This window comes from Nerophis lumbriciformis, linkage group LG11 (assembly GCF_033978685.3).
Source record: "Nerophis lumbriciformis linkage group LG11, RoL_Nlum_v2.1, whole genome shotgun sequence".
Lineage (NCBI taxonomy): Eukaryota > Metazoa > Chordata > Actinopteri > Syngnathiformes > Syngnathidae > Nerophis > Nerophis lumbriciformis.
The window spans coordinates 43,442,037-43,469,765 of NC_084558.2; the positions used below are offsets into that span (position 1 = coordinate 43,442,037).

Below are 27,729 nucleotides of genomic sequence, written 5' to 3' on the forward strand. Positions count from 1 at the left end.
TTTTATTCATTACATTTTGAAGCTCTCAGAAGCCAAGTTATGTTATATTCCTTAAGATTTATGTATGCAAGTTTGAAGTATCAATTATCTAAACACAGTTTTGTTTGCATATTTTCAGGATATATATATATATATATATATATATATATATATATATATATATATATATATATATATATATATATATATATATGAAATACTTGACTTGGTGAATTCTAGCTGTCAATATACTCCTCCCCTCTTAACCACGCCCCCAACCATGCCCCGCCCCACCCCCGACCACGCCCCAACCCCCCACCTCCCGAAATCGGAGGTCTCAAGGTTGGCAAGTATGGATTACGTCGATATTTTTTGGCATCACAACATCTTCTTTCGTTTAAAAAAAATGTGTATTATGTTTATAAACTCAGGAAATATGTCCCTGGACACATGAGGATTTTGAATATGACCAATGTATGATCCTGTAACTACTTGGTATCAGATTGATACCCAAATTCGTGGTATCATCTAGAGATGTCCGATAATATCGGCCGATAATTGCTTTAAAATGAAATTATCGGTATCGGTTTCAAAAAGTAAAATGTATGACTTTTTAAAACGCCGCTGTACGGAGCGGTACACGGACGTAGGGAGAAGTACAGAGCGCCAATAAACCTTAAAGGCACTGCCTTTGCGTGCCGGCCCAATCACATAATATCTACGGGTTTTCACACACACAAGTGAATGCAAGCATACTTGGTCAACAGCCATACAGGTCACACTGAGGGTGGCCGTATAAACAACTTTAACACTGTTACAAATATGCGCCGCACAAAACAAGAATGACAAACACATTTCGGGAGAACATCCGCACCGTAACACAACATAAACACAACAGAACAAATACCCAGAACCCCTTGCAGCACTAACTATTCCGGGACGCTACAATATACACCCCCCCCAAATTCTAAGCTGCTGTTTTGAGGCATGTTAAAAATAAATAATGCACTTTGTGACTTCAATAGTAAATATGGCAGTGCCATGTTGGCATTTTTTTCCATAACTTGAGTTGATTTATTTTGGAAAACCTTGTTACATTGTTTAATGCATCCAGCGGGGCATCACAACAAAATTAGGCATAATAATGTGTTAATTCCACGACTGTATATATCGGTATCGGTTGATATTGGAATCGGTAATTAAGAGTTGGACAATATCGGAATATCGGATATCGGCAAAAAAGCCATTATCGGACATCTCTAATTATGGCCATCAGCGAAGAACAATCCATCAGTTACCTGCACCGTTTTATAAGCCGCATGGATCAAAGCATATAAAAAAGTAGAGGCTCATAGTCCAGAATTTACGGTATATCATGATACTGTTTTCAGCCATATCACCCAGGAAATTTTGCTTTAAATAAAGTTGTTTAAATAAAAATGACGTTCATTCAAGTAAAACATTTAAAATAGTTTGTTATTGATGTTTTGACAATAAAATTGCTTTGTGTCAATATACATAATGCAAGCAAGTAAATGACTGCATTTAATCACAATTAATCAAAATTTGCAAGTGTGATTAATCTGATTAAACAAATGTATTGTTTGACAGCACGAGTAGTAACATAAGTTAACCATTGTTATTATTACAATAAAGCAAGTCTTACATGACAAAGTTCAGTGCAATTGTCTTATTTGCATATTTGGCCATGACACATTTTCAACAATTCAGTAGAAATATGAAACGTTAAAAGTGTTTACCAAGCTTCCCCATTTACGTGATGACACACCGGGGTGGAGGCGGAAGTATCACCATAGCAACTTCCTGTTTGGTTGGCGACGGCTAACAACCCTTTTGTTTTGTTTGTGTTTGTATATTTCATTTTTTATGCCATGCCTTGAAGCGAAGTTCCCTCAAGGTAGGTTCCAGAGGACAAAACACCGTCTGTGAGAACGCACACACTTGTCTCACGACGTCACTGTCTCCAAGTATACGTGTGCAATGATACAACATTCACAGTGTGTAGATGTCTATGAAGTTACAGTCGCCATCATCCGACGTTCGACATTGACAGGAAACCGGAAACCAAGACAGGATGTGATTTATGCCTTCATAAGTAATAGTCAGCAGGTCTCCATGGCAACATTGTCCTCATTTTTGCATTGCTCTACTTTGGGGCGTGCATGCTCACACGTGCACTGCAACTTTCATCCTTTTTTTTTTTTTTTTTTTTTTTGGCTTCATCCTGCATATCACGTTACTTTGTACGTAGGTTGCGAGTATCACTTTTCCACTCAGGTATTTTAACTGCCTCGCTTCCTGTGCTGGAATGAATGTCCGCGCTGATGTGTCCTGCTTTTTTACTCTTATTATGTCCGCCATTGCTCAGCCATATGTGTGTGTGGGTTGGAAATGACCCTTCAGGACAATAGTATCAACAAGGGGTGTCCCGATCCAAAATTGATATGTGATATCAGTTCTTTGTGCAAAGCTGAACAGCCAGTAAACAAATAAATATTCTCCAATGAACACACAACTGCTTTAATTGACCAACAATGCAGTCTAAAGCTGCGCATTTCTTAACATAAACAAGTCTCAAATAATTGAAGTTGCTTATTAGGTACACATCTCCAAGGCAGGTATTACAAAGTATCCACTAACAAACGTGTCCCCATCATTGAGCTATACTTAATGAATTAGTTCAATTACAACTCTGATCCAATTCAAAGACAGCATAACACCATTGCATTCGGTCTCCCCTAGAGGGGGGGGTTACCCACATATGGGTCCTCTCCAAGGTTTCTCATAGTCATTCACATCGATGTCCCACTGGGGTGAGTTTTTCCTTGCCCTTATGTGGGCTTTGTACCGAGGATGTCGTTGTGGCTTGTGCAGCCCTTTGAGACACTTGTGATTTAGGGCTATATAAATAAACATTGATTGATTGATTAATAAGTCAATTAAGGACAGTAAATAATAAATACCTTTATATAAGCCGCACCCACTAAATTAAAAAAAAAAAAATTCCCCATATATTACCCGCATCGTACTATGAGCTGCATATATATATGTTGTGAAATGAGTCATTAAGATTTTGTAAACATTTATTTACATATCTTAATTGTTTCCAAACAGTGTCTGTAACACAGCAGTAAAACGGCTGATCAAACAAAACAGAAGTCATCGTCATGAATTGACTAACGTGGACCCCGACTTAAACAAGTTGAAAAACTTATTCGGGTTACCATTTAGTGGTCAATTGTACGGAATATGTACTGTACTGTGCAATCTACTAATAAAAGTCTCAATCAATCAATCAATCAATCAATGGACCCACTAGCTGCGTAAGCTAGCTCTCCAATCAGCTAAACAGACTGAATAACTCCACCGTGACTTTTGGTGAATTTACGAAACTGAAACAATACAAAAACAATGCCATTGTAAGTTAAAAAATACTAACATAGACCCTCGTAAATGTGTTCGCATATTAGGTAATGCTAACGACATTACGATAGCCTGTACAAAAAAAACATTTTCGGTTTAGTAAGTATGAATTGTTTTAGTTACATTGTAAAACTTATAAACGTTGCTTGGAGTGGTGAATGGATCCTTTGGAGCAGAAACGCTATGGGCGGTTGTATTTACGGTTCAAGGCACAAAACAGGAAGTACGTTTTGAACCCGCAACTCGTCCAAAAGATGGCGCCATAGCACAAACAATAACACACCTTTTCAGAGTCTCTGTCTGTGTTCTATGAAAACTATTGAACACAACACATTATTAAAGTTAAAGTACCAATGATTGTCACACACACACACACTAGGTGTGGCGAAATTAGTGGTTAGAGTGTGCGCCCTGAGATCGGTAGACTAAAAAAATGGGACCCATTACCTCCCTGCTTGGCACTCAGCATCAAGGGTTGGAATTGGGGGTTAAATCACCAAAAATGATTCCCGGGCGCGGCCACCGCTGCTGCCCACTGCTCCCCTCACCTCCCAGGGGGGTGATCAAGGGTGATGGGTCTGGCCGTGAGCAAAGAAAGATCCATAAATTAGCCGCACCGTTTTAGAAGCCGCGCGGTTCAAAGCATTAGAAATAAACAGCGGCCTATAGTCCGGAATTTACAGTAGGTTAGTGTTTTTCATATCTACTACCATTGTGCTCTGAATAATTTCACTTGATCAAGCCTTTTCTAGCATTCCACGCTACAAAATAATGTATGACATCGTATTGGATCAATATCAGTATCGGACAGTACTCAAGGCTTCCATGTCGGGACACCGCTGGCATCAGCATTATGAAGCAACAAGCGTTTGTGTTGGACTCGCCTTCCAATCTGAGGGAAAGAGGAAGCATACGACTACTTAGCGCACACACCAAACGTAAACACACACACACACACACACACACACACACACACACACACACACACACACACACACACACACACACACACACACACACACACACACACACACACACACACACACACACACACACCCCCGAACGTAAACACACACAGACAGGCAGGCACACAAAGGCAGTGCACATGCTGTCCAGCTGAGATAATCTCATCTCCATCTGCTGGGATGTGTAATAGGCCCGCTCCTGCCGCGTCTCCCCTCCCAACACGGCACTCGCTGTAAAACAGTCAACACCCCAAAAAAGGCACAAATTACCCGGGCGACCATTAAAAATCTCTAAATCCCACCAGTCTGCCGCCAAGGGGTCCTCCGATTTGTCCTTCTACATGTTTAAATGTGTCAGCGCGCTTGTTTACAATGAAGGTTGGCTATCCTGTCCTATGTCGTGCGTATGCTTCATTGTTTTTATTCTCCTTTTCCTTGTTTTCTTCCTGAAGGCGCGGCAGCAAGCCCAGGTCAAGCACCAGATGGCGTCCGACAGCAAGAGCGATTACTCGTCCTACCTGCAGAAGTTCAACCAGGAGCAGAATGAACATTACTACACGATCATCCCCACCGTCTTCCAGGTACAACACCGCATCTCCCCCGACTTAATACTTCCTCAAAATAGTGGCGTCTACATCAGCACTTTCCCTTTACATTCCACCAGAAACAGCAGCTGTACAGATTAGGGATGTCCCGATCCGATATTTGGATCGGATCGGCTGCCGGTATTTGCCAAAAAATGCGTATCGGCAAGGCATGGGAAAATGCCGATCCAGATCCAGTTTAAAAAAAAACTCCGGTCCGTGTTTTCCAACACACCAATTTAAATAATATATTTTCAAGCACACCTTCAACACATCCACAGGTCTGTGGATTCTCACGCAGTTGCTTTTAGCTGCTGGCATTACACGACAGGCTCTTCTCACTCTTTCCTGTGTCTCCCTCTCACAGCCAGCAAGTGCACCTTCTTACACACGTCACATACTGTCACGACATACGTCACATACGTATACGTCCTCCCCGAGCAGAGAGGTAGCAGCATGGCTAACGTTAGCTGTGATGCTAGCGCAGCCGTGCGAGCAACGCTCCCTCTAAGGTGCTCGCCTGTGCAATTGCGCACTGTTTAAGCGTCCTCTGCGCATAGCAAATCTATGCCACGCACAAAATCAAATAAAAAAATAAGCGCATAACAATTTTCGACACACCGACACGACAGAGAAAACAGTTTTCGTCATCATTGTTCAAATATTGTGACGTCTGTCGAGACGCTTATCTCCATTCGGTGCCACACGTCCACACCATCAAAATGCCGAGGCAAAAATTTCCACATCAACACCGTATGAAAAAATTAGTGATTTTTTTAGTTGTGATTTCCTTCTCTGCATGAAAGTTTAAAAGTAGCACATATTAATGCAGTATGAAGAAGAATGTTTTAATGTAGACATGCAAGCCTTGAAAGAACATTTTGAAAATCAAGACTACATTTCCTGCAAATGGGTGCATTTCTACCCTATATTTTAACTTTAGATTTATTCTCATATCAAACTCTTTTGGCTGTCTTTTTGACACTTACATCAGGCGCCCCCCTCCACACCCTGGATTATAAATAATGTAAATAATTCAATGTGATTATCTTGTGTGATGACTGTATTATGATGATAGTATATATCTGATAGTATATATCTGTATCATGAACTTATTCAGGTGTTACCATTTAGTGGTCAATTGTACGGAATATGTACTTCACTGTGCAACCTACTAATAAAAGTCTCAATAAATCAATCAAAACACATAGAATCATCATACTGCTGTGATTATATGCATCAAGTGTTCATTCAAGGCTAAGGCAAAATATCGAGATATATATCGTGTATCGCAATATGGCCTTAAAATATCGCAATATTAAAAAAAGGCCATATCGCCCAGCCCTAGTTCAATGATGCCATTTCTGTTTGTCATGTATAATTTTGTCTATTTTGTGTTTATCCTTGAATAAACAGGTCAGTTTCTTGTTACCAACCATTGTGTATTATTCAAACTCCCCTAATTCAGCTGGCTAGTTGTTATCAAGAGTACTAAAACCCTTTTCAACATGATTCTGACAACTAAGTAGGCTAAATAACTTTAAACTTTAATACATGCTCGGATAGGCCAGTATCGGTATCGGTCAGTATCGGTATCGGATCGGAAATGCAAAAACAATATCGGTATCGGATCGGAAGTGCAAAAATCTGGATCGGGACATCCCTAATATGAGGTGCAAGATCAAAATGGCTGTGTGGCCCACAGACCACTGGCACATTTTTACTTTGGCCCTTGGAGGCCATACATTTGGGCACCCCTGAGTCGGATCCGAGCCTTGTCCAGCTGTTTACTGACGTATACGAATAACTTGTACTGCAATTGAATATCGGTTATCGTCCTCCTTGACTACTAGTAATCGTATCGGCCTACGGGTCGATCTCTATTTCTAACTGAGCAACTGACAATGTGAAGGAAACTAAGTGACAAAAACAATGTGAGCTCCACAGAAGATGGGCGTTGATGGTTCTTCCAGCATGACAGTAACCACAAACATTTGGAAGTGTCTCAGAAAGAATCCCAAAAAGGTCCTGGAGTGATCTAGTCCGCCTTGGGACTTTAATCCCATAAAAAGTATGCGTAGGGATCTGAAACTTTGACTTGCCTCGAAATAAACCCACTCAGAAAGTGATGAACTGGTTATGTATTTTTAAGGTGTTCATCCTACAAAACCAGCAGAGGATCAAATAATTATTCCACTCACTGTATTAAGGGCGTGGCGTTTAGTTGAGCGTAGTCAATTTGAGGAATAGGCAATACATTCATTTCTTTGTGAGATGATTCCCAGCAGCACGCCATGCGTGGTAGAAGTGAAGAGACAGATTTCTGGAAAATTCCATGGCCGTATTGAGTCATTAGCGTTGCATCTAGCGGGGGAGGGGAGTGTGAAGTTTCTCAAAAGCGACTGAAAAGTCATCATGTGCACTGCTTCGCCTCCCCACCCTCTGGCCTGGCTGCTAAAAATACTTCCCCAACAAGTCTTCTTTTCCTGACTTACCACTCAAACAGAACGTATTGATGGTCAAAACCCTTTGATGCGCAGCAATAAACGTCAAGATGTTTCCCTTTTATTGTTCCCACAAGGTGTCATTAATTTCACAGACCGACAAAAGCCTTCTGCTGCCTTACAGAAACTTCAAGACATGGAGGAGAAGAGGATCGAGAGGATAGGGGTGTGCATGAAGACGTTTGCCGACGTGGACCGCCAGGTGCTGCCCATCGTGGGGAAATGTTTAGACGGCATGACGTCGGCCGCCGGCTCCATCGAGCCCAAGACAGTGAGTGTCCGTAACTCAGGTGACAATAACACAGGTATCAAACTCAAGGCCCGGGGCCCAAATCTGGCCCGTCACATCATTTTGACAGTAGTATTGAATTTAATTGCATTTCTTTTAAACATTAATATAATCGAAGATTATATCATCATATATTACAAACTTTTTTTTTTAGTTAAAATAAAAATAATAATAAATATTAGGGGTGCGTAAGAAAATAGATTCACATCTGAATCCTAATTACTATTAATCCCGATACTAAATTAATTAATATTTAAAAAAAAATGGTTTTAAATAATAAATACCATATTTTCCGGACTATAAAGCATACCGGGATATAAGCTGCACCCACTAAATTTTAAAAGAAAACAATATTTTGCCATATATTACCTGCACCAGACTATATGCTGCAGATATACAGTGGGGCAAAAAAGTATTTAGTCAGCCACCAATTGTGCAAGTTCTCCCACTTAAAATGATGACAGAGGTCTGTAATTTTCATCATAGGTACACTTCAACTGTGAGAGACAGAATGTGAAAAAGAAATCCAGGAATTCAAATTGTAGGATTTTTAAAGAATTTATTTGTAAATTATGGTGGAAAATAAGTATTTGGTCAATAACAAAAATTCAACTCAATACTTTGTAATATAACCTTTGTTGGCAATAACAGAGGTCAAACGATTACTATAGGTCTTTACCAGGTTTGCACACACAGTAGCTGGTATTTTGGCCCATTCCTCCATGCAGATCTTCTCGAGAGCAGTGATGTTTTGGGGCTGTCGCCAAGCAATACGAACTTTCAACTCCCTCCACAGATTTTGTATGGGGTTGAGGTCTGGCGACTGGCTAGGCCACTCCAGGACTTTCAAATGCTTCTTACGGAGCCACTCCCTCGTTGCCCGGACGGTGTGTTTGGGATCATTGTCATGCTGGAAGACCCAGCCACGTTTCATCTTCAAAGCTCTCACTGATGGAAGGAGGTTTTGGCTCAAAATCTCACGATACATAGCCCCATTCATTCTTTCCTTAACACGGATCAGTCGACCTATCCCCTTAGCAGAAAAACAGCCCCAAAGCATGATGTTTCCACCCCCATGCTTCACAGTAGGTATGGTGTTCTTGGGATGCAACTCAGTATTCTTCTTCCTCCAAACACGAGGAGTTGAGTTTATACCAAAAAGTTCTATTTTGGTTTCATCTGACCACATGACATTCTCCCAATCCTCTGCTGTATCTCTGGCAAACTCCAGAAGGGCCTGGACATGCACTGGCTTAAGCAGGGGGACATGTCTGGCACTGCAGGATTTGATTCCCTGTCGGCGTAGTGTGTTACTGATGGTAACCTTTGTTACTTTGGTCCCAGCTCTCTGCAGTTCATTCACCAGGTCCCCCCGTGTGGTTCTGGGATTTTTGCTCACCGTTCTCATGATCATTTTGACCCCACGGGATGAGATCTTGCGTGGAGCCCCAGATCGAGGGAGATTATCAGTGGTCTTGTATGTCTTCCATTTTCTGATAATTGCTCCCACAGTTGATTTTTTCACATCAAGCTGCTTGCCTATTGTAGATTCACTCTTCACAGTCTGGTGCAGGTCTACAATTCTTTTCCTGGTGTCCTTTGACAGCTCTTTGGTCTTGGCCATAGTGGAGTCGAGTCTGACTGTTTGAGGCTGTGGACAGGTGTCTTTTGTACAGATAACGAGTTCAAACAGGTGTCATTAATACAGGTAACGAGTGGAGGACAGAAGAGCTTCTTAAAGAAGAAGTTACAGGTCTGTGAGAGCCAGAGATCTTCCTTGTTTGAAGTGACCAAATACTTATTTTCCACCATAAATTACAAATAAATTCTTTAAAATTCCTACAATGTGAATTCCTGGATTTTTTTTCACATTCTGTCTCTCACAGTTGAAGTGTATCTATGATGAAAATTACAGACCTCTGTCATCATTTTAAGTGGGAGAACTTGCACAATCGGTGGCTGACAAAATACTTTTTTGCCCCACTGTATATATACGTTGTGAAAGGAGTTATTTACACAATAATATTCTGTAAATGTTTATTTACATAACTTAATTTTGAACTTGGAAAAAGGGTAGTTTGAATTTCCACGATGGTGAAATATGTTGAAGGTGGAATGGTTTGAATCGGTTGAAAAATGTGGAAATGGCGGAAATTTGAAAAATGGACAATTCATTTTGGATGGGAAAACGTCCTGGAAAACCTGGAATTCTGGAAATTTTTGGAATTTGTCAAGGGAAAGCAGCGATTCCCGAATAGGCTGAACGGTTTGAATTGGGTGAAACGTAGAGAGCGCCAAAATCTGGAAAAGAAGAAGTTGAAGAAGTTTTAATAAATAGATTAATTTTGTTTGGTGTAGAAAACCATATGTGTGAATGTTTTGGAGCATTCACACAAAACATCATGAGGGGAATGCCGATATATTGATATTCATCAATGATTCACAGCGAGGGCAGACGTAACTGCCACGTGGCCCTCGGTGAAAAGGAGTTGGACACCCCTGGTCCACAAGGCCAAGAATTATTTTTGTGACGGGGGAAAAAAAAGTGCAGAAAACAAGGATGTGTTTATCTACTGGGATGTCACATGCTGGCTTCCTGCCGTGTGACTAAAAAGCGTCCTGAGGGGATTCAGCGCTAAAAGGGGCGTGTCCGCCAGGAGGACTCAGGCCCGCTGCAGTAAACAAGCTACGGCATGTCACATGACCTCAGGCCTTTTAACCCCTCGTCTTCCACGTGGCGTGACTCATTTGCCTCTTCCTGCGTCCGTTTCTGTCATGGCTGACACATTTAGGTATTTTCCTTTCTCAGGACAGAGAACATGACTCTGGCGGGTTATCGCCAGCCATAAACACCGGAGTCAACAGGCCAGCGTCGTGTCGCCGCTTATCTGCACACCTGCTGATTAGCTGGAGAATCGCAGGAAGCATGCGGCGCCGTGTTAAGATACAACTTGACGTTTGCCCTTTTGGGCACATTTACACCACAACAATCTGGCAGGAATGGGAGGGTTTTTTTTTTTTGCAAACACCAAGTTTTCCCATGAACACGCGGCTGAAAAAACTGTAAGATGCACGCCTGGCCAGTAGCTGGCGATGTAACTGATATTAGCTCAAAATGGCGCTTTAGGCTGAATTTACTATATAGCAGGGCTCCAACTAACGATTATTTTGATGGCCGATTAGTCAACGATTATTTTAACGATTAGTTGACTAATCAGATAATAAAGCTTTTTCCATCGAGCTCTAAATGCAACTTGAGTTATTTTAGGCATGTGCTTACTAACAAAACAAAGATAGCAGGGCTCCAACTAACGATTATTTTGATGGTCGATTAGTCAACGATTATATTAACGATTAGTTGACTAATCAGATAATAAAGCTTTTTACATCGAGCTCCAAATGAGACTTGTTATTTTAGGCATGTGCTTACTAACAAAACAAAGATAGCAGGGCTCCAACTAACGATTATTTAGACGGTCGATTAGTGATAATCGTTGACTAATCAGATAATAAAGTTTTTTCCATCGAGCTCCAAATGCAACTTGAGTTATTTTAGGCATGTGCTTACTAACAAAACAAAGATAGCAGGGCTCCAACTAACGATTATTTTGACGGTCGATTAGTCAACGATTATCGTAACGATTAGTTGACTAATCAGATAATAAAGCTTTTTCCATCGAGCTCCAAATGCGACTTGTTATTTTAGGCGTGTGCTTACTAACAAAACAAAGATAGCAGGGCTCCAACTATCGATTATTTTGACGGTCGATTAGTCAACGATTATCTTAACGATTAGTTGACTAATCAGATAATAAAGCTTTTTCCATCGACCTCTAAATGCAACTTGAGTTATTTTAGGCATGTGCTTACTAACAAAACAGAGATAGCAGGGCTCCAACTAACAATTATTTTGACGGTCGATTAGTCAACGATTATCTTAACGATTAGTTGACTAATCAGATAATAAAGCTTTTTCCATCGAGCTCTAAATGCAACTTGAGGTATTTTAGGCATGTGCTTACTAACAAAACAAAGATAGCAGGGCTCCAACTAACGATTATTTTGACGGTCAATTAGTCAACAAATATCTTAACGATTAGTTGACTAATCAGATAATAAAGCTTTTTCCATCGAGCTCCAAATGCAACTTGAGTTATTTTAGGCATGTGCTTACTAACAAAACAAAGATAGCAGGGCTCCAACTAACGATTATTTTGATGGTCGATTAGTCAACGATTATCTTAACGATTAGTTGACTAATCAGATAATAAAGCTTTTTCCATTGAGCTCCAAATGAGACTTGTTATTTTAGGCATGTGCTTACTAACAAAACAAAGATAGCAGGGCTCCAACTAACGATTATTTTGACGGTCGATTAGTCAACGATTATCTTAAGGATTAGTTGACTAATCAGATAATAAAGCTTTTTCCATCGACCTCTAAATGCAACTTGAGTTATTTTAGGCATGTGCTTACTAACAAAACAAAGATAGCAGGGCTCCAACTAACGATTATTTTGACGGTCGATTAGTCAACAATTATCGTAACGATTAGTTGACTAATCAGATGATAAAGCTTTTTCCATCGAGCTTCAAATGCAACTTGAGTTATTTTAGGCATGTGCTTACTAACAAAACAAAGATAGCAGGGCTCCAACTAACGATTATTTTGACTGTCGATTAGTCAACGATTATCGTAACGATTAGTTGACTAATCAGATAATAAAGCTTTTTCCATCGAGCTTCAAATGCAACTTGAGTTATTTTAGGCATGTGCTTACTAACAAAACAAAGATAGCAGGGCTCCAACTAACGATTATTTTGACGGTCGATTAGTCAACGATTATCTTAACGATTAGTTGACTAATCAGATAATAAAGCTTTTTCCATCGAGCTCTAAATGCAACTTGAGTTATTTTAGTCATGTGCTTACTAACTAAACAAAGATGACTAATTCATTCATAAATATTTATTCATACTGTAACTGTGCTGCTCAGTCAGCTGTTACATAAATGTGAATGACTAATAAAATGTTGTCCATTTAAAAGAAAGGAAAGGCAAAGTTTGACCTTGTTTATGTAGTTAAAAAACGGTTAAAATAGCAGCAATGAAAACAAACAAAACACACAATCTGACTTCCTCTAAAAGAAAAGCATTTTGTGATGTTTAAAAAGCTGCACACTATTGATTTACTCTTGGAAGTTTTAGCACTCTTAATAGACTCAATTTGTAAAATTGTATCTTTGAATAATTCTGAAAATGTTGTCTTTTTAATAGATTTAACGTTTAATCTTATCATTCCTCCGCCTCGGTGCCTGTCTGTTTGTGTTTGCGCATGCGCGGTTCGCGTTTTGTTATTTTAATAATGATAGTAATTAGAGATGTCCGATAATGGCTTTTTTGCCGATATTGTCCAACTCTTAATTACCGATTCCAATATCAACCGATACATACAGTTGTGGAATTAACACACTATTACGCCTAATTCTGTTGTGATGCCCCGCTGGGCTGCTTTTTGTTGTATTTTTGTTTTTTCTCGGCGGAGTCTTTAAGCGACAACTGTGTGGTACTACTTTTTTTCCGGTGTTTGCTTTTCATCCATCTTCCGCTTGTATTCATCGTGGATCTCCTTATGATTCTTGAAGAGGTGGGAGATCAAATTGCTCGTATTAAAGGAAGACGTTTTTGTTCCTCCTCGCATAACCAACTTTTTGCAGTCATTGCAAATTGCCAGTTTTTTAATCCGTCGGACACACTTTAAAATAATCCCAAACCATAGACATGGTGTCGTTAGTCAGTCACCGAGCTCGCTCGCTTGTTAGCCACGGCTACAGCACCGGCAACAACACACTCTTGTTGTTGTTATGCTGCGCTCGCGGCGGTTTGATGAGGTCATCAAGCGTCGCCAGTAAACCTCCTGTGTTGTGTGTGGGAGAGGGGAGAGGGGAGCGGCTGCTGACTGGGAGACGCAACTGCTCTGTACTTCTTCTTACATCCGTGTACAGCGGCGTTTTAAAAGGTCATTAATTCATACTTGCCAACCCTCCCGGATTTTCCGGGAGACTCCGGGAGCTATACCGTCCCAAGACGGTATAGCTCGTCAGAGTTCAGCATGGTTAGAAAAATAGTGACAGAGAATAGAACAAGGATGGACAATTCAACCCTTAACTCAACAATGAGTAGATGAGTGTTATGTGTGTGTATATGTGTAAATAAATGAACACTGAATTTCAAGTTTTTATACACAGGTAAAAGCCAGTAAATTAGAATATTTTGAAAAACTTGATTTATTTCAGTAATTGCATTCAAAAGGTGTAACTTGTACATTATATTTATTCATTGCACACAGACTGATGCATTCAAATGTTTATTTCATTTAATTTTGATGATTTGAAGTGGCAACAAATGAAAATCCAAAATTCCGTGTGTCACAAAATTAGAATATTACTTAAGGCTAATACAAAAAAGGGATTTTTAGAAATGTTGGCCAACTGAAAAGTATGAAAATGAAAAATATGAGCATGTACAATACTCAATACTTGGTTGGAGCTCCTTTTGCCTCAATTACTGTCTTCCTCCAGACTCTGGGACCTCGATTTCCAAAGGAAATGCAAAATTTGCATGGTTGGGTGATGGTTTGGGGTGCCATGTCATCTGCTGGTGTCGGTCCACTCTGTTTCCTGAGATCCAGGGTCAACGCAGCCGTCTACCAGCAAGTTTTAGAGCACTTCATGCTTCCTGCTGCTGACCTGCTCTATGGAGATGGGGATTTCAAGTTCCAACAGGACTTGGCGCCTGCACACAGCGCAAAATCTACCCGTGCCTGGTTTACGGACCATGGTATTTCTGTTCTAAATTGGCCCGCCAACTCCCCTGACCTTAGCCCCATAGAAAATCTGTGGGGTATTGTGAAAAGGAAGATGCAGAATGCCAGACCCAAAAACGCAGAAGAGTTGAAGGCCACTATCAGAGCAACCTGGGCTCTCATAACACCTGAGCAGTGCCAGAAACTCATCGACTCCATGCCACGCCGCATTAACGCAGTAATTGAGGCAAAAGGAGCTCCAACCAAGTATTGAGTATTGTACATGCTCATATTTTTCATTTTCATACTTTTCAGTTGGCCAACATTTCTAAAAATCCCTTTTTTGTATTAGCCTTAAGTAATATTCTAATTTTGTGACACACGGAATTTTGGATTTTCATTTGTTGCCACTTCAAATCATCAAAATTAAATGAAATAAACATTTGAATGCATCAGTCTGTGTGCAATGAATAAATATAATGTACAAGTTACACCTTTTGAATGCAATTACTGAAATAAATCAAGTTTTTCAAAATATTCTAATTTACTGGCTTTTACCTGTATATATATATATAAATATATATATATATATATATATACATATTATATATATATATATATATATATATATACATATGAAATACTTGACTTGGTGAATTCTAGCTGTAAATATACTCCTCCCCTTTTAGCCACGCCCCCAAACACACCCCCGTCCCACCCCGACCACGCCCACCCCCAACCCCTCCCCCCACCTCCCGAAATCAGAGGTCTCAAGGTTGGCAAGTATGCATTAATTTTACTTTTTGAAACAGATACCGATAATTTCCGATATTACATTTTAAAGCATTTATCGGCCGATAATATCGGACATCTCTAATAGTAATACATTTTACTTATAAGGCACCTTTCTGGGCACTCAAGGACACCATACAAAATCAAAACAATAAAATCAATTGGATAAAAACAACAACAACAACGATCGATAAGATATACAGTGAATTGAAACCAAGTCAGGAATAGGTGTGTTTTGAGTCTTGATTTAATGAGGGTTATTGAGTCTATGTTACAAAGGTCTGGTGGTAATGAGTTCCAAATCTTAATTTCCCCTCGGGGATTAATGAAGTACTTCTGATTCTGATGAGAAGCTGAGCGGCTGAAAGCTCGGGCACCCATGGTGGACAGTTTATATAAGGGGGCAGTGAGATGGATGGATGAAGAGGATCTCAGGGAACGTGATGGCGTGGCGACACAGAGCGGGTCAGAGAGATATGACGGAGAAAGGTTATGAATAGCTTTGAAAGTGAGGAGAATTATTTGAAATTGGATACGGTGTTTGATGGATAGCCAATGGAGTTCTTGCAGAACAGGGGTGATGTGCTGGATTGAAGGGGTTCTGGTGATTATCCGGGCTGCAGAGTTCTGGAGAAGCTGAAGTTTGTGAAGTGACTTGTGCACTGCAAAAAGTCAGTGTTCCAAAACAAGGAAAAAACAAACAAAAATGAGGGGTATTTTATTTTAATTAAGTAAAATTAGAACAAGAAAATTCGGCTTGTCAAGACTTTCCAAAACAAGTAAAATTAGCTAACCTCAATGAACCCAAAAATACCTTTTAAAACAAGTATATTCTCACTAATAACAAGTGCACTTTTCTTGGTAGAAAAAAAAGAGACCTTTTGCTCAATATGTTGAAAAATATTCTTAAATTAAATAAATGCTAGTGTCATTATCTTGACATAATGATATGCGCTCGGCATCATGATTTTTGTTTTCATGCTTGATGTAAGAAATTATTACTTTAAAAAAGTAGTTTTATACTTATGAGTAGAGATGGCCGATAAATGCGTTAAAATGTAATATCGGAAATTATCGGTATTGTTTTTTTTATTATCGGTATCGTTCTTTTTTTGTATTTTGTATTAAATCAACATAAAAAACACAAGATACTTACAATTAGTGCACCAGCCCAAAAAACCTTCCTCCCCCATTCACACTCATTCACACAAAAGGGTTGTTTCTTTCTGTTATTAATATTCTGGTTCCAAATTATATATCAATATATATCAATACAGTCTGCAAGGGATACAGTCCGTAAGCACACATGATTGTGCGTGCTGCTGATCCACTAATAGTACTAACCTTTAACAGTTAATTTTACTCATTTTCATTAATTACTAGTTTCTATATAACTGTTTTTATATTGTTTTACTTTCCTTTTTATTCAAGAAAATGTTTTTAAATTATCTATCTTATTTTATTTTATTAATTATTTTTAAAAGTACCTTATCTTCACTATACCTGGTTGTCCAAATTAGGCATAATAATGTGTTAATTCCACGACTGTATATATCGGTTGATATCGATAGCAGTTGATATCGGTATCGGTAATTAAAGAGTTGGACAATATCGGAATATCGGATATCGGCAAAAAGCCATTATCGGACATCCCTACTTGTGAGTGTTAATGACACAGCTTTGCAACAGTTGATATTCTAGTTTTACTCAATATAGGTCATCAAATCTCAGCAACAAGCTGTAATATCTTACTGAGATCATTTACGACCAAAACCCTTAAAACAAGTAAAACACTCCAACATAAAATCTGCTTAGTGAGAAGAATTCTCTTATCAAACAGAAAATAAGCAAATATCACGCTTATTTGAGATATTTAATCTTACTTAGATTTCAGTTTTTGCAGTGTGAGGGAGACCAAACAGGAGTGAGTTGCAGTAGTCCAGGCGAGAGGAGACAAGGCTATGGACTAGTATGGCAGCAGTATGTGGGGTTAGGGATGGGCGAAGTCCATTAATGTTGCGTAGATGAAAGTAATAAGACCGGGTAATGTTGTTTATGTGAGCTTGAAAAGAGAGTGTGACTCTTAACTTGCATAATATTGTAAAAACAAAACGGCAGATATGTCTGCTCATGCAGGGTTTTTCAACCTTTTTTGAGCCAAGGCACATTTTTTTTCATTGAAAAAATGCGGAGGCACACCACTAGCAGAATACATTAAAAAATTAAACTCAGTAGCCGTAAAACGGTAAAAAGTCGTTCTCGCAATTGTTGGATATAACTTTAAACCATAACCAAGCATGCATCAATATAGCTCTTGTCTCAAAGTAGGTGTACTGTCACCACCTGTCACATCAGGCCCTGACTAATTTTGAGTTTTTTGCTGTCTTCCTGTGTGTACTTGTCTTGCGCTCCTATTTTGGTGGCTTTTTCTCTTTTTGTTGGTATTTTCCTGTAGCAGTTTCATGTCTTCCTTTGCGCGATATTTCCCGCATCTACTTTGTTTTAGCAATCAAGAATATTTCAGCTGTTTTTTTCCTTCTTCGTGGAGACATTGTTTATTGTCATGTCATGTTCGGATGTACTTTGTGGACGCCGTCTTTGCTCCACAGTAAGTCTTTGCTGTCGTCCAGCATTCTGGTTTTTTTCTCCTTTGTAGCCAGTTCAGTTTTAGTTTCGTTCAGCATAGCCTTTCCTAAGCTTCAATGCCTTTTCTTAGGGGCACTCACTTTTTGTTTATTTTTGGTTTAACCATTAACCATCTTTTTACCTGCACGCTGCCTCCCGCTGTTTCCGACATCTACAAAGCAATTAGCTACCGGCTGCCACCTACTGATATGGAAGAGTATTACACGGTTACTCTGCCGAGCTCTAGACAGCACCGACACTCAACAACAACACATCATTTGCAGACTATAATTACTGGTTTGCAAAAATATTTTTAACTCAAATAGGTGAAACTAGATCATCTCCCCGGGCACACCAGACTGTATCTCACGGCACAGTGGTTGAAAAACAATGTGCTAATGGGTGCCATTTTGTGGTCCTTATACACACACCATAGTAATAATAGTATCTCTGACTGCCGACAATCCATCAAGCAGTGCTGCTTCATAGTCATACTAAAACATTTTGACAGATTTTTGAGCGCCGTGTGTAATGTTCCTTATTTTCAATGGAACATTTAAAGTTTTGGTGTTGTTTACTGGCGTCATATTGCAGTCTACTGGTATCTCTTATGTTTGACTGCCATCTACTGGTCAGAATCAGAATACCTTTATTGTCATTGCATAGAAACAACGAAATTGGACAGCAATCCAGCTCAGCGCTTTTAAAACAAACCTACATAAAATAGTCTTAAGACAACAACAATAATAAAACAATTTAAAATTTAAAAACATAATAAAATGTAATCTTGTAATCTTTATCAGAGGTAAGCAAGTAATAAAGTGGTGAGTGTTTAGGTAAGTGCAGAGTTTAGGGCAATAACAGCTCTAGGATAGAAACTGTTTTTCAGTCTATTTGTCCTTGCTTTGATGGTCTTATAGCGCCTCTCTGAGGGCAAGAGTTCAGGCCAGTGGTGAGACCTGGGTGGGATGAGTCCTTGAGGATGCTGTTTGCTCTCCTGTTGCAGTGTCTCCTCTAAAGATGACACGTATCATTACACCATGTACCAAATAAAATTGCTTCGAGGTCGGTAAGCACAACCAGAATTATACCGTACGTTAGGCGCACCGGAATATAAGGCGCACTGTCGAGTAAAAAAAAAAAAAAAAACGGGATATAAACCAGGTCGCAGCACGGTGGAAGAGGGGTTCGTGCATCTGCCTCACAATACGAAGGTTCTGAGTAGTCTTGGGTTCAATCCCGGGCTCGGGATCTTTCTGTGTGGAGTTTGCATGTTCTCCCCGTGACTGCGTGGGTTCCCTCCGGGTACTCCGGCTTCCTCCCACCTCCAAAGACATGCACCTGGGGATAGGTTGATTGGCAACACTAAAATGGTCCCTAGTGTGTGAATGTGAGTGTGAATGTTGTCTGTCTATCTGTGTTGGCCCTGTGATGAGGTGGCGACTTGTCCAGGGCGTACGCCGCCTTCCGCCCGATTGTAGCTGAGATAGGCTCCAGCGCCCCCCGCGACCCCGAAGGGAATAAGTGGTAGAAAATGGATGGATGGATGGATAAACCAGGTGAGCGAATTCAGGATAAATATACAAAAATGTATGTACAAGGAGTATGTGCAAAATTTTCGGACTTTATGGCGCACTTAAAATCCTTTCATTTTCTCAAAACTCGACAGTGCGCCTTATAACCCGGTGCGCCTAACGTACGGCATAATTCTGGTTGTGCTTACCGACCTCGAAGCAATTTTATTTGGTAAAAATAAATTTAAAAAAATAATTAAAAAAAAAGGGACCTGGTTTATATCCCTTTTTTATTTTAAACATGTTACTAATTATTAGGGACCGCAATGTCCCTTTGGGACAGAGGACCCTATTGTAGTTGTAAGGTTTTATTATTATTATTCCGCCGCCTCTTTGAGCTGTAATTTGACCCCCTTAACATGCTTCAAAACTCAACCACATTTGACACACACATCAGGACTGGCGAAAATTGCCATCTAATATAAAAACCAAACCCCAAAACTCAAAATTGCGCTTTAGCGCCCCCCTAGGAAAAAACACAGACAAAACTGCTTGTAACTTCCGGTAAGAATGTCGTAGAGACATGAAAGAAAAACCTGTATGTAGGTCTGATTGAGACCTAGATTTCATACATTGACATCCTTCTGCAAAAATCAACAGAAAGTTGGCAATTCCCCCTTCAAAACAAAAGTTTTATAAAAACAGTCACTTTTGCCTCTTTGAGCTGTAATTTGACCCCCTTAACATGCTTCAATACTCACCAAACTAGACACACATCAGGACTGGCAGAAATTGCGATCTAATAAAAAAAAAAAAAAAACTCAAAATTGCGCTCTAGCGCCCCCTAGGAAGAAAACACAGACACAACTGCTCCTAGGAAGAAAAGTCAGACAAAACTGCCTGTAACTTCCAGTAGGAATGTCCTAGAGACATGAAACAAAAACCTCTATGTAGGTTTCACTTAGACCTACATTACATCATTCATTGACAACCCCCAGCAAAAATCAACAGGAAGTTTGCAATTCCCCCTTCAAAACAAAAGTTTTGTAAAAACCGGTCACCTTTTTTCAAACATCATCTCCTCTGACACGTTTGTCGTGTCGGCTTCAAACTAGCACAGGAGAGAGATTGAACCCTTCTGATTAAAAGTTGACCAAAGAGTTTTAATTACTGCTCCGGTTTGGATTTTATGTGCCGTCAAAGTCGGTCCCGTCCATCGCTGCTTGCAGCTTTAATTCTCCTTATTGTCTTTACTCTGTTGTTTATTGGACTGTCTTTATTGAGGCCAAATGCAACGCAATACCGTTCTGCAAACGCATCACTGATGCTTTTCTTGGATGCCGCACTAAAACCGTACATGCCTTCTGTGCCCAGGACTCCAAGCAGGTGGTGGAGTCCTACAAGTCCGGCTTTGAGCCCCCGGGAGACGTGGAGTTTGAGGACTACGGGCAGGCCATGACGAGGACGGCGTCCGACACGAGCCTGACCAACTCGCGGGACGGCAAAGAGAGACCTACCGGCAAGAGCAAGGGCAAGCTGTGGCCTTTCATTAAGAACAAAAACAAGGTAACACACAAGAAAAAAACCTCACAATGTGTCAGCTTGCAGGGTCTCTGCTAGTGTTTGCATATTTGATGGTGATTTATTTTCCTCCTGTCTGGCAATCACCCTTACCGACGTGGAGCATCCCCACTGTAACACACACTAATGCATTTCCACCTTCCCACTGCGGACACACTCATTGTGACGACATGAATAACACTTTCTCTCTTCTCCACTGACCCACATCCACTCTGAACTGACTTGTGTCTAACGGGCTGGTGGTACGCTCACATTTAGCACCTGTGCCATGTAGGAGGAGGTTTTTGCAGCACACACACACTTAAGTGAGCACAGGAGGAGCTCAGTATTTCTTTGACGACACGCCACTAGTTTGCTTTTGTTTGGCCGATGCATGACGTCACTAAAAACCCCACGCTTCATCTCTCTCCTGACCCGTCGAGGAGCGTTTTTTTGGGACTGGCTAGTAGTTTTGGTTTCTTAAAAATGAAGCCCGTCCTAGTAGGCATGTCGTGAGGTTTCGACTAAAAAAAAAAAAGAGTGAAAATGTTCCCAAAGTGGAAGCTTAGCCTGCATGCGCTCATACTAAAACATCATGGCCGCTTGCTTTGACACACCCATGCTTTGTCCTCACGCTACTACTTTTTTTGTGTTTTATGCATTTCCACTGATAATGTTGACATGACCTCATTAATCAGGTTAATATTTGTCGAGGAGGCTTATTTATTTGGTTTTGTGTTCCCTCCTCCTTGTCCTCCTTTGTCCTTTTTTTTACCATGGAAATCCTCCATGATTTTCTTCCTCTGGTCCGTGACGGCTCCCGTCTCTTACCGGTAGCTTATGTCCCTGTTAACGTCCCCCCGCCAGCCCCCACCTGCCCCACCAGCCTCATCCCCGCCCTCACCCTCTGCTGTTCCCAACGACTCCCAGTCTCCCAAGCAGCACAAGGAGCCCCTCTCCCACCGCCTCAACGACTTCATGGCGTCCAAACCCAAAATGCACTGCCTCCGGAGCCTGAGGCGAGGGGTAAGTGTGCGTGTTTGTGTGTGTCCGCCTCGCTTTGAGCATGCTCGCGTGTCTTCTGCGCCTCAACGCTACACCTTCCACACTGTATGGGCGAACACCATTGGAACTAGTCAGTGACCACCATCATGGACTGAATGCATGCCGCCTTTCCTCAAATAGTGAGCCTCTTACAAAAGCGGACACTGGTTCTCAGGGAGATAGGCTTCATTCCTGAAAATACCGTATTTTCAGGGCTATGGAGTGCACTGGTACACAAGCCGCACCCACTTAATTTGAGAAAAACCCCCAAAATAATTTCCATATACCGTATTTTTCGGAGTATAAGTCGCACCTGCCGAAAATGCATAATAAAGAAGGAAAAAAACATATATAAATCGCACTGGAGCGCGGCCAAACTATGAAAAAAACTGCGACTTATAGTCCGAAAAATACGGTAATAGCCGCAGATAAATACGTTGCAAAATGAGCAATTTACACAGAACGACTCTGTAAATGTTTATTTACATAATTGTTTCCAAACGGTGTCTGTAACACGGGCAGTAAAACGGATGATCAAACAAAACAGAAGTCATCGTCACCCTTCCAGCGCTTCATGTGTGTTTGGCAAGACACCCCATAATATACATGTCTATCTATGTCTGTCTTTAGGACTCCTTATGGTCCACACTGCAAAAAGTCAGTCTTCAAAAACAAGAAAAAAGAAATACAAAAATTAGGGGTATTTTACTTGAACTAAGCAAAATGATCTGCCAATAGAACAAGAACATTTGGCTTGTCAAGACTTTCCAAAACAAGTAAAATTAACTAACCTCAATGAACCCAAAAATACCTTAAAGAGGAACATTATCACAATTTCAGAAGGGTTAAAACCATTAAAAATCAGTTCCCTGTGGCTTATTTTATTTTTCGAAGTTTTTTTCAAAATTTTACCCATCACGCAATATCCCTAAAAAAAGCTTCAAAGTGCCTGATTTATGAAAAAAACATATATAAATCACACTGGAGCCCGGCCAAACTATGAAAAAAACTGCGACTTATAGTCCGAAAAATACGGTAATAGCCGCAGATAAATACGTTGCGAAATGAGCAATTTACACAGAACGACTCTGTAAATGTTTATTTACATAATTGTTTCCAAACGGTGTCTGTAACACGGGCAGTAAAACGGCTGATCAAACAAAACAGAAGTCATCGTCATGGACCCACCAGCTGCGGAAGCTAGCTCTCCAATCAGCTAAGCAGACTCAATAACTCCACGGTGACGTTTTGGTGAATTTACCGGGGAATTTGTGAAAATGAAACAATACAAATAGAACCCCGGTGTAAGTTTTAGTACGACTTTGGTAAGCTATGAAGCTGCACCGCTTGATGGATTGTCGGCGCATTAAACATACAAGTATTATTGTGGTGTGTGTACAAGGTAAGACATATTATCTGGCGTTTTGTTTCGCAATATTATGCAAAAGCAACTTTTCTTAAAGGGGAACATTATCACAATTTCAGAATGGTTAAAACCATTAAAAATCAGTTCCCAGTGGCTTATTTTATTTTTCGAAGTTTTTTTCAAAATTTTACCCATCACGCAATATCCCTAAAAAAAGCTTCAAAGTGCCTGATTTTAACCATCGTTATATACACCCGTCCATTTTCCTGTGACGTCACATAGTGATGCCAATACAAACAAACAGCAAGGTGTAGCGACATTAGCTCGGATTCAGACTCTGATTTCAGCGGCTTAAGCGATTCAACAGATTACGAATGTATTGAAACGGATGGTTGTAGTGTGGAGGCAGGTAGCGAAAACGAAATTGAAGAAGAAACTGAAGCTATTGAGCCATATCGGTTTGAACCGTATGCAAGCGAAACCGACGAAAACGACACGACAGCCAGCGACACGGGAGAAAGCGAGGACGAATTCGGCGATCGCCTTCTAACCAACGATTGGTATGTGTTTGTTTGGCATTAAAGGAAACTAACAACTATGAACTAGGTTTACAGCATATGAAATACATTTGGCAACAACATGCACTTTGAGAGTGCAGACAGCCCATTTCAGGCGCGCTAAGAACATATATTTTTCCACGATTTCTGCACTCAGGTTAACCATACCTAAATAGACACAAAATACTGCATTACACAAGACTACCCGAATGTACTCGAATGATTGAAAAAAATAAATGTTTTTAAGCTAAATTATTGGTAAACACAGTTTATGTATAATAATTTACGTAAAACCACGAGTAATGAATAACGTTTTCATCAAATAATATATTCTGTAGACATACCCTCATCCGCTCTCTTTTCCTGAAAGCTGATCTGTCCAGTTTTGGAGTTGATGTCAGCATCTGCTTTGAGTGTCGCAGGATATCCACACATTCTTGCCATCTCTGTCGTAGCATAGCTTTCGTCGGTAAAGTGTGCGGAACAAACGACTGACCATTTCGTCGGCTTTCCCCACAGCCTCGTATTTTGAACAAATTTCGTCCAATTTCTTGCCACTTTCGCATCTTTGGGCCACTGGTGCAACTTGAATCCGTCCCTGTTCGTGTTGTTACACCCTCCGACAAAACACCGACGAAAGTGAGAAAATGGCGGATTGCTTCCCGATGTGACGTCACGTTGTGACGTCATCGCTCCGAGAGCGAATAATAGAAAGGTGTTTAATTCGCCAAAATTCACCCATTTAGAGTTCGGAAATCGGTAAAAAAAAAAATATGGTCTTTTTTTTGCAACATCAAGGTATATATTGACGCTTACATAGGTCTGGTGATAATGTTCCCCTTTAACTTCTGGTACCTGCTGATCTGTATTTGGGATCTGCATAAGTCCTGAAAAATTGCGCGCATCCCCCGTAGTCGATAAGCTTCTTTTTTTTCCTCTATCTTTTTGTTATGGGACATTCATCCTCCGCTGTTGTCATTTCTAGTATAAAGTAGTGTAAAGTTCTTACTTATATCTGTCAGTAAACTCACCATGAATGCGCTAAAACATACCGGTGTAGTGATTTTACATTATTCACTCAAGGATCTTTAGTTATTAGAGAGTTCCGGTCGGACGGTTTTTTCACGGGACACATTTCCTGCGTTGTTGTTGTTTAATGATGAGGAGATGCTGCTCCGTTATTGATTGAAGTAAAGTCTGAATGTCATTAAAACAGTTAGCTCCATCTTTTGACACTTCTTCCACTCCCGTCCTTGCACGCTACACCGCTACAACAAAGATGACGGGGAGGAGACGCTGTCGAAGGTGAGCCACGTAAATAAGACCGCCCACAAAACGGCACATCTGGAAGAGACTGTCCGAAAGCGGCTTGAAGATGATCTGTAAAACATCATCTATGCAACATTTTGAGCAAAGAACCACCATTACATGTTATGTAGACTAGTGTTTTTCAACCACTGTGCCGCGAGATACAGTCTGGCGTGCCGTGGGAGATTATCTAAATTCACCTATTTGGGTTAAAAGTATTTTTTGCAAACCAGTAATTATAGTCTGCAAATGATGTGTCGGTGCTGTCTAGAGCTCGGCAGCGTAACCGTGTAATACTCTTCCATATCAGTAGGTGGCAGCCGGTAGCTAATCGCTTTGTAGATGTCGGAAACAGCGTGAGGCAGTGTGCAGGTAAAAAGGTGTCTAATGCTTAAATCAAAAATAAACAAACAGGTGAGTGCCCCTAAGAAAAGGCATTGAAGCTTAGGGAAGGCTATGCAGAACGAAACTAAAACTGAACTGGCTACAAAGTAAACAAAACCAGAATGCTGGACGACAGCAAAGACTTACTGCGGAGCAAAGACGGCGTCCACAATGCACATCCGAACATGACATGACAATCAACAATGTCCCCACAAAGAAGGATAAAAACAACTGACATATTCTTGATTGCTAAAACAAAGTAGATGCGGGAAATATCGCTCAAAGGAAGACATGAAACTGCTACAGGAAAATACCAAAAAAAAAGGAAAAGCCACCAAAATAGGAGCGCAAGACAAGAACTAAAACACAGGAAAACAGCAAAAAAACTCCAAATAAGTCAGGGCGTGATGTGACAGGTGGTGACAGTACACCTACTTTGAGACAAGAGCTATATTGATGCATGCTTGGTTATGGTTTAAAGTCATATCCAACAATTGCCACAACGACTTTTTACTGTCAACTGAGTTTCGTTTTTTTTATTGATTTCTGCTGGTGGTGTGCCTCCGCATTTTTTCAACGCAGAAAATGTGCCTTGGCTCAAAAAAGGTTGAAAAACACTGATGTAGACCACAAGGAAGTCTTTTACATTTAGAAAAAAAAAATAATATGACTCTTTTAATGCGCCCTATAATCCGATGCGCCTTATATATGACAAAAGATCGAAAATAGACCGTTCATCGGCAGTGCGGCTTATAATCCGGTGCATCCTATGGACCGGAAAATACGGTAATTAATCAAGTTTTACAATGTTTATCGCTACATCCTGACTAGGATTTTTCTTAATGCACCCGTTTTTGAAAGTGCACAGACTATACTACCACCCGCTGCTTTGGAGTGCTCCTATTTCTTCCACATTCCTTTTAAGCAGGTGTGATGTGACTTTAAAACCGGACAAATTGTGTTGCCCATACAGTGTGGATGGATTTTTTTCTTTTCTTTCTACCATACTACGAATCAGTGGTGCCTGTCTTACTCACCAGCAGTGTCCTCATCCTGTGTGGTCATTCTTCCTTTTCAAAACTCACTGTGACCCTCCCTCCCTCCCTCCCTGTTGGCAGACACTCGCACTACGCCTGAGCCATCTTTGACTAAAACATGATCAGACTTACTTTCCTGGCGGCAGATTGTCCTTTGCACATTAAAAAGGGAGGGGGGGAAAAAAAAAGAAGGTCTTTCCTGGTGGGTTATCAGCAGCGACAGAAGCAGGGTCTCGTCGGGCGTAATCATCCCCCCAGCCCCCTGCTGGAAGGTCAGAGCGCACCTTGCCATCGCCGTTCACCCTGACCTCAGGAACGGGTGTTAGCCGCCGCGTTCCTTCCGCCCTCCATAAATAACTCTTTTTGTTTACGCTCGTGTTTTGAAAAGGGCAGCGGCTATTGAAAGTAAAAGGAGCTTCGTATGAATGGCTGGGAACATGCGAACAGAACAATGCAAGAGTAAATATCGTAGAGGAAACCATTGAGGGGCTGCTGAGAGAGAAAAACGGAAGTGTTTTTTTTATTCCTTTCTGCGTGACAGGAAGTGCAGGTTCTCTTGAAAGCGCGAGTGCTGCGACACTAGAAGTGTGATTTTTAAAAAAAGGCCCCTCGATCTGATTCAGATTTCCATCATTCATGTTTGACTTCTGCTGCGTTTCATAGATTTCATAGGTTGCAGATCTGACCAGCTAAAACCCTTGGGAATCTTGGGTCTCCTCATGATTTGATCCCATCAACATGATTCTCCATTCAAACAGATTATTTTGTGTAATAGTTATAATAAAACCTTTTCAAAAAAATTGCTGACATATGATGTATACCCGCAGCGAGTAAGCAAGGAGATGGCCTAAAAACCTCTTATAAAAAATTTACTACTTTTTTAAAAAACAACTTTTTTTTAACACTAATTTGGCTGCTGAGGCACGCGATAACAACACAGTGACGTGCGGTGAGGTTGATGGCTGGTGAGGCA

The 27,729-nt window shown here is 40.6% G+C and overlaps 1 protein-coding gene across 4 annotated transcripts in view; it reads left to right on the plus strand.

Annotated features, from left to right (window-relative positions):
• fnbp1b (formin binding protein 1b) overlaps nucleotides 1-27,729 on the plus strand; it is a 170,024-nt gene that overhangs the window by 107,209 nt on the left and 35,086 nt on the right. For 2 of the 4 annotated variants that reach the window (XM_072914153.1, XM_072914152.1), the window contains exons 7-11: nucleotides 1,883-1,897; nucleotides 4,841-4,969; nucleotides 7,601-7,747; nucleotides 20,875-21,066; nucleotides 21,898-22,086. In XM_072914153.1, the coding sequence (XP_072770254.1) occupies nucleotides 1,883-1,897; nucleotides 4,841-4,969; nucleotides 7,601-7,747; nucleotides 20,875-21,066; nucleotides 21,898-22,086 (672 nt within the window). The remainder of the gene's footprint in view (nucleotides 1-1,882; nucleotides 1,898-4,840; nucleotides 4,970-7,600; nucleotides 7,748-20,874; nucleotides 21,067-21,897; nucleotides 22,087-27,729) is intronic. The other 2 variants (XM_072914154.1, XM_061966512.2) reach the window with 1 other exon arrangement.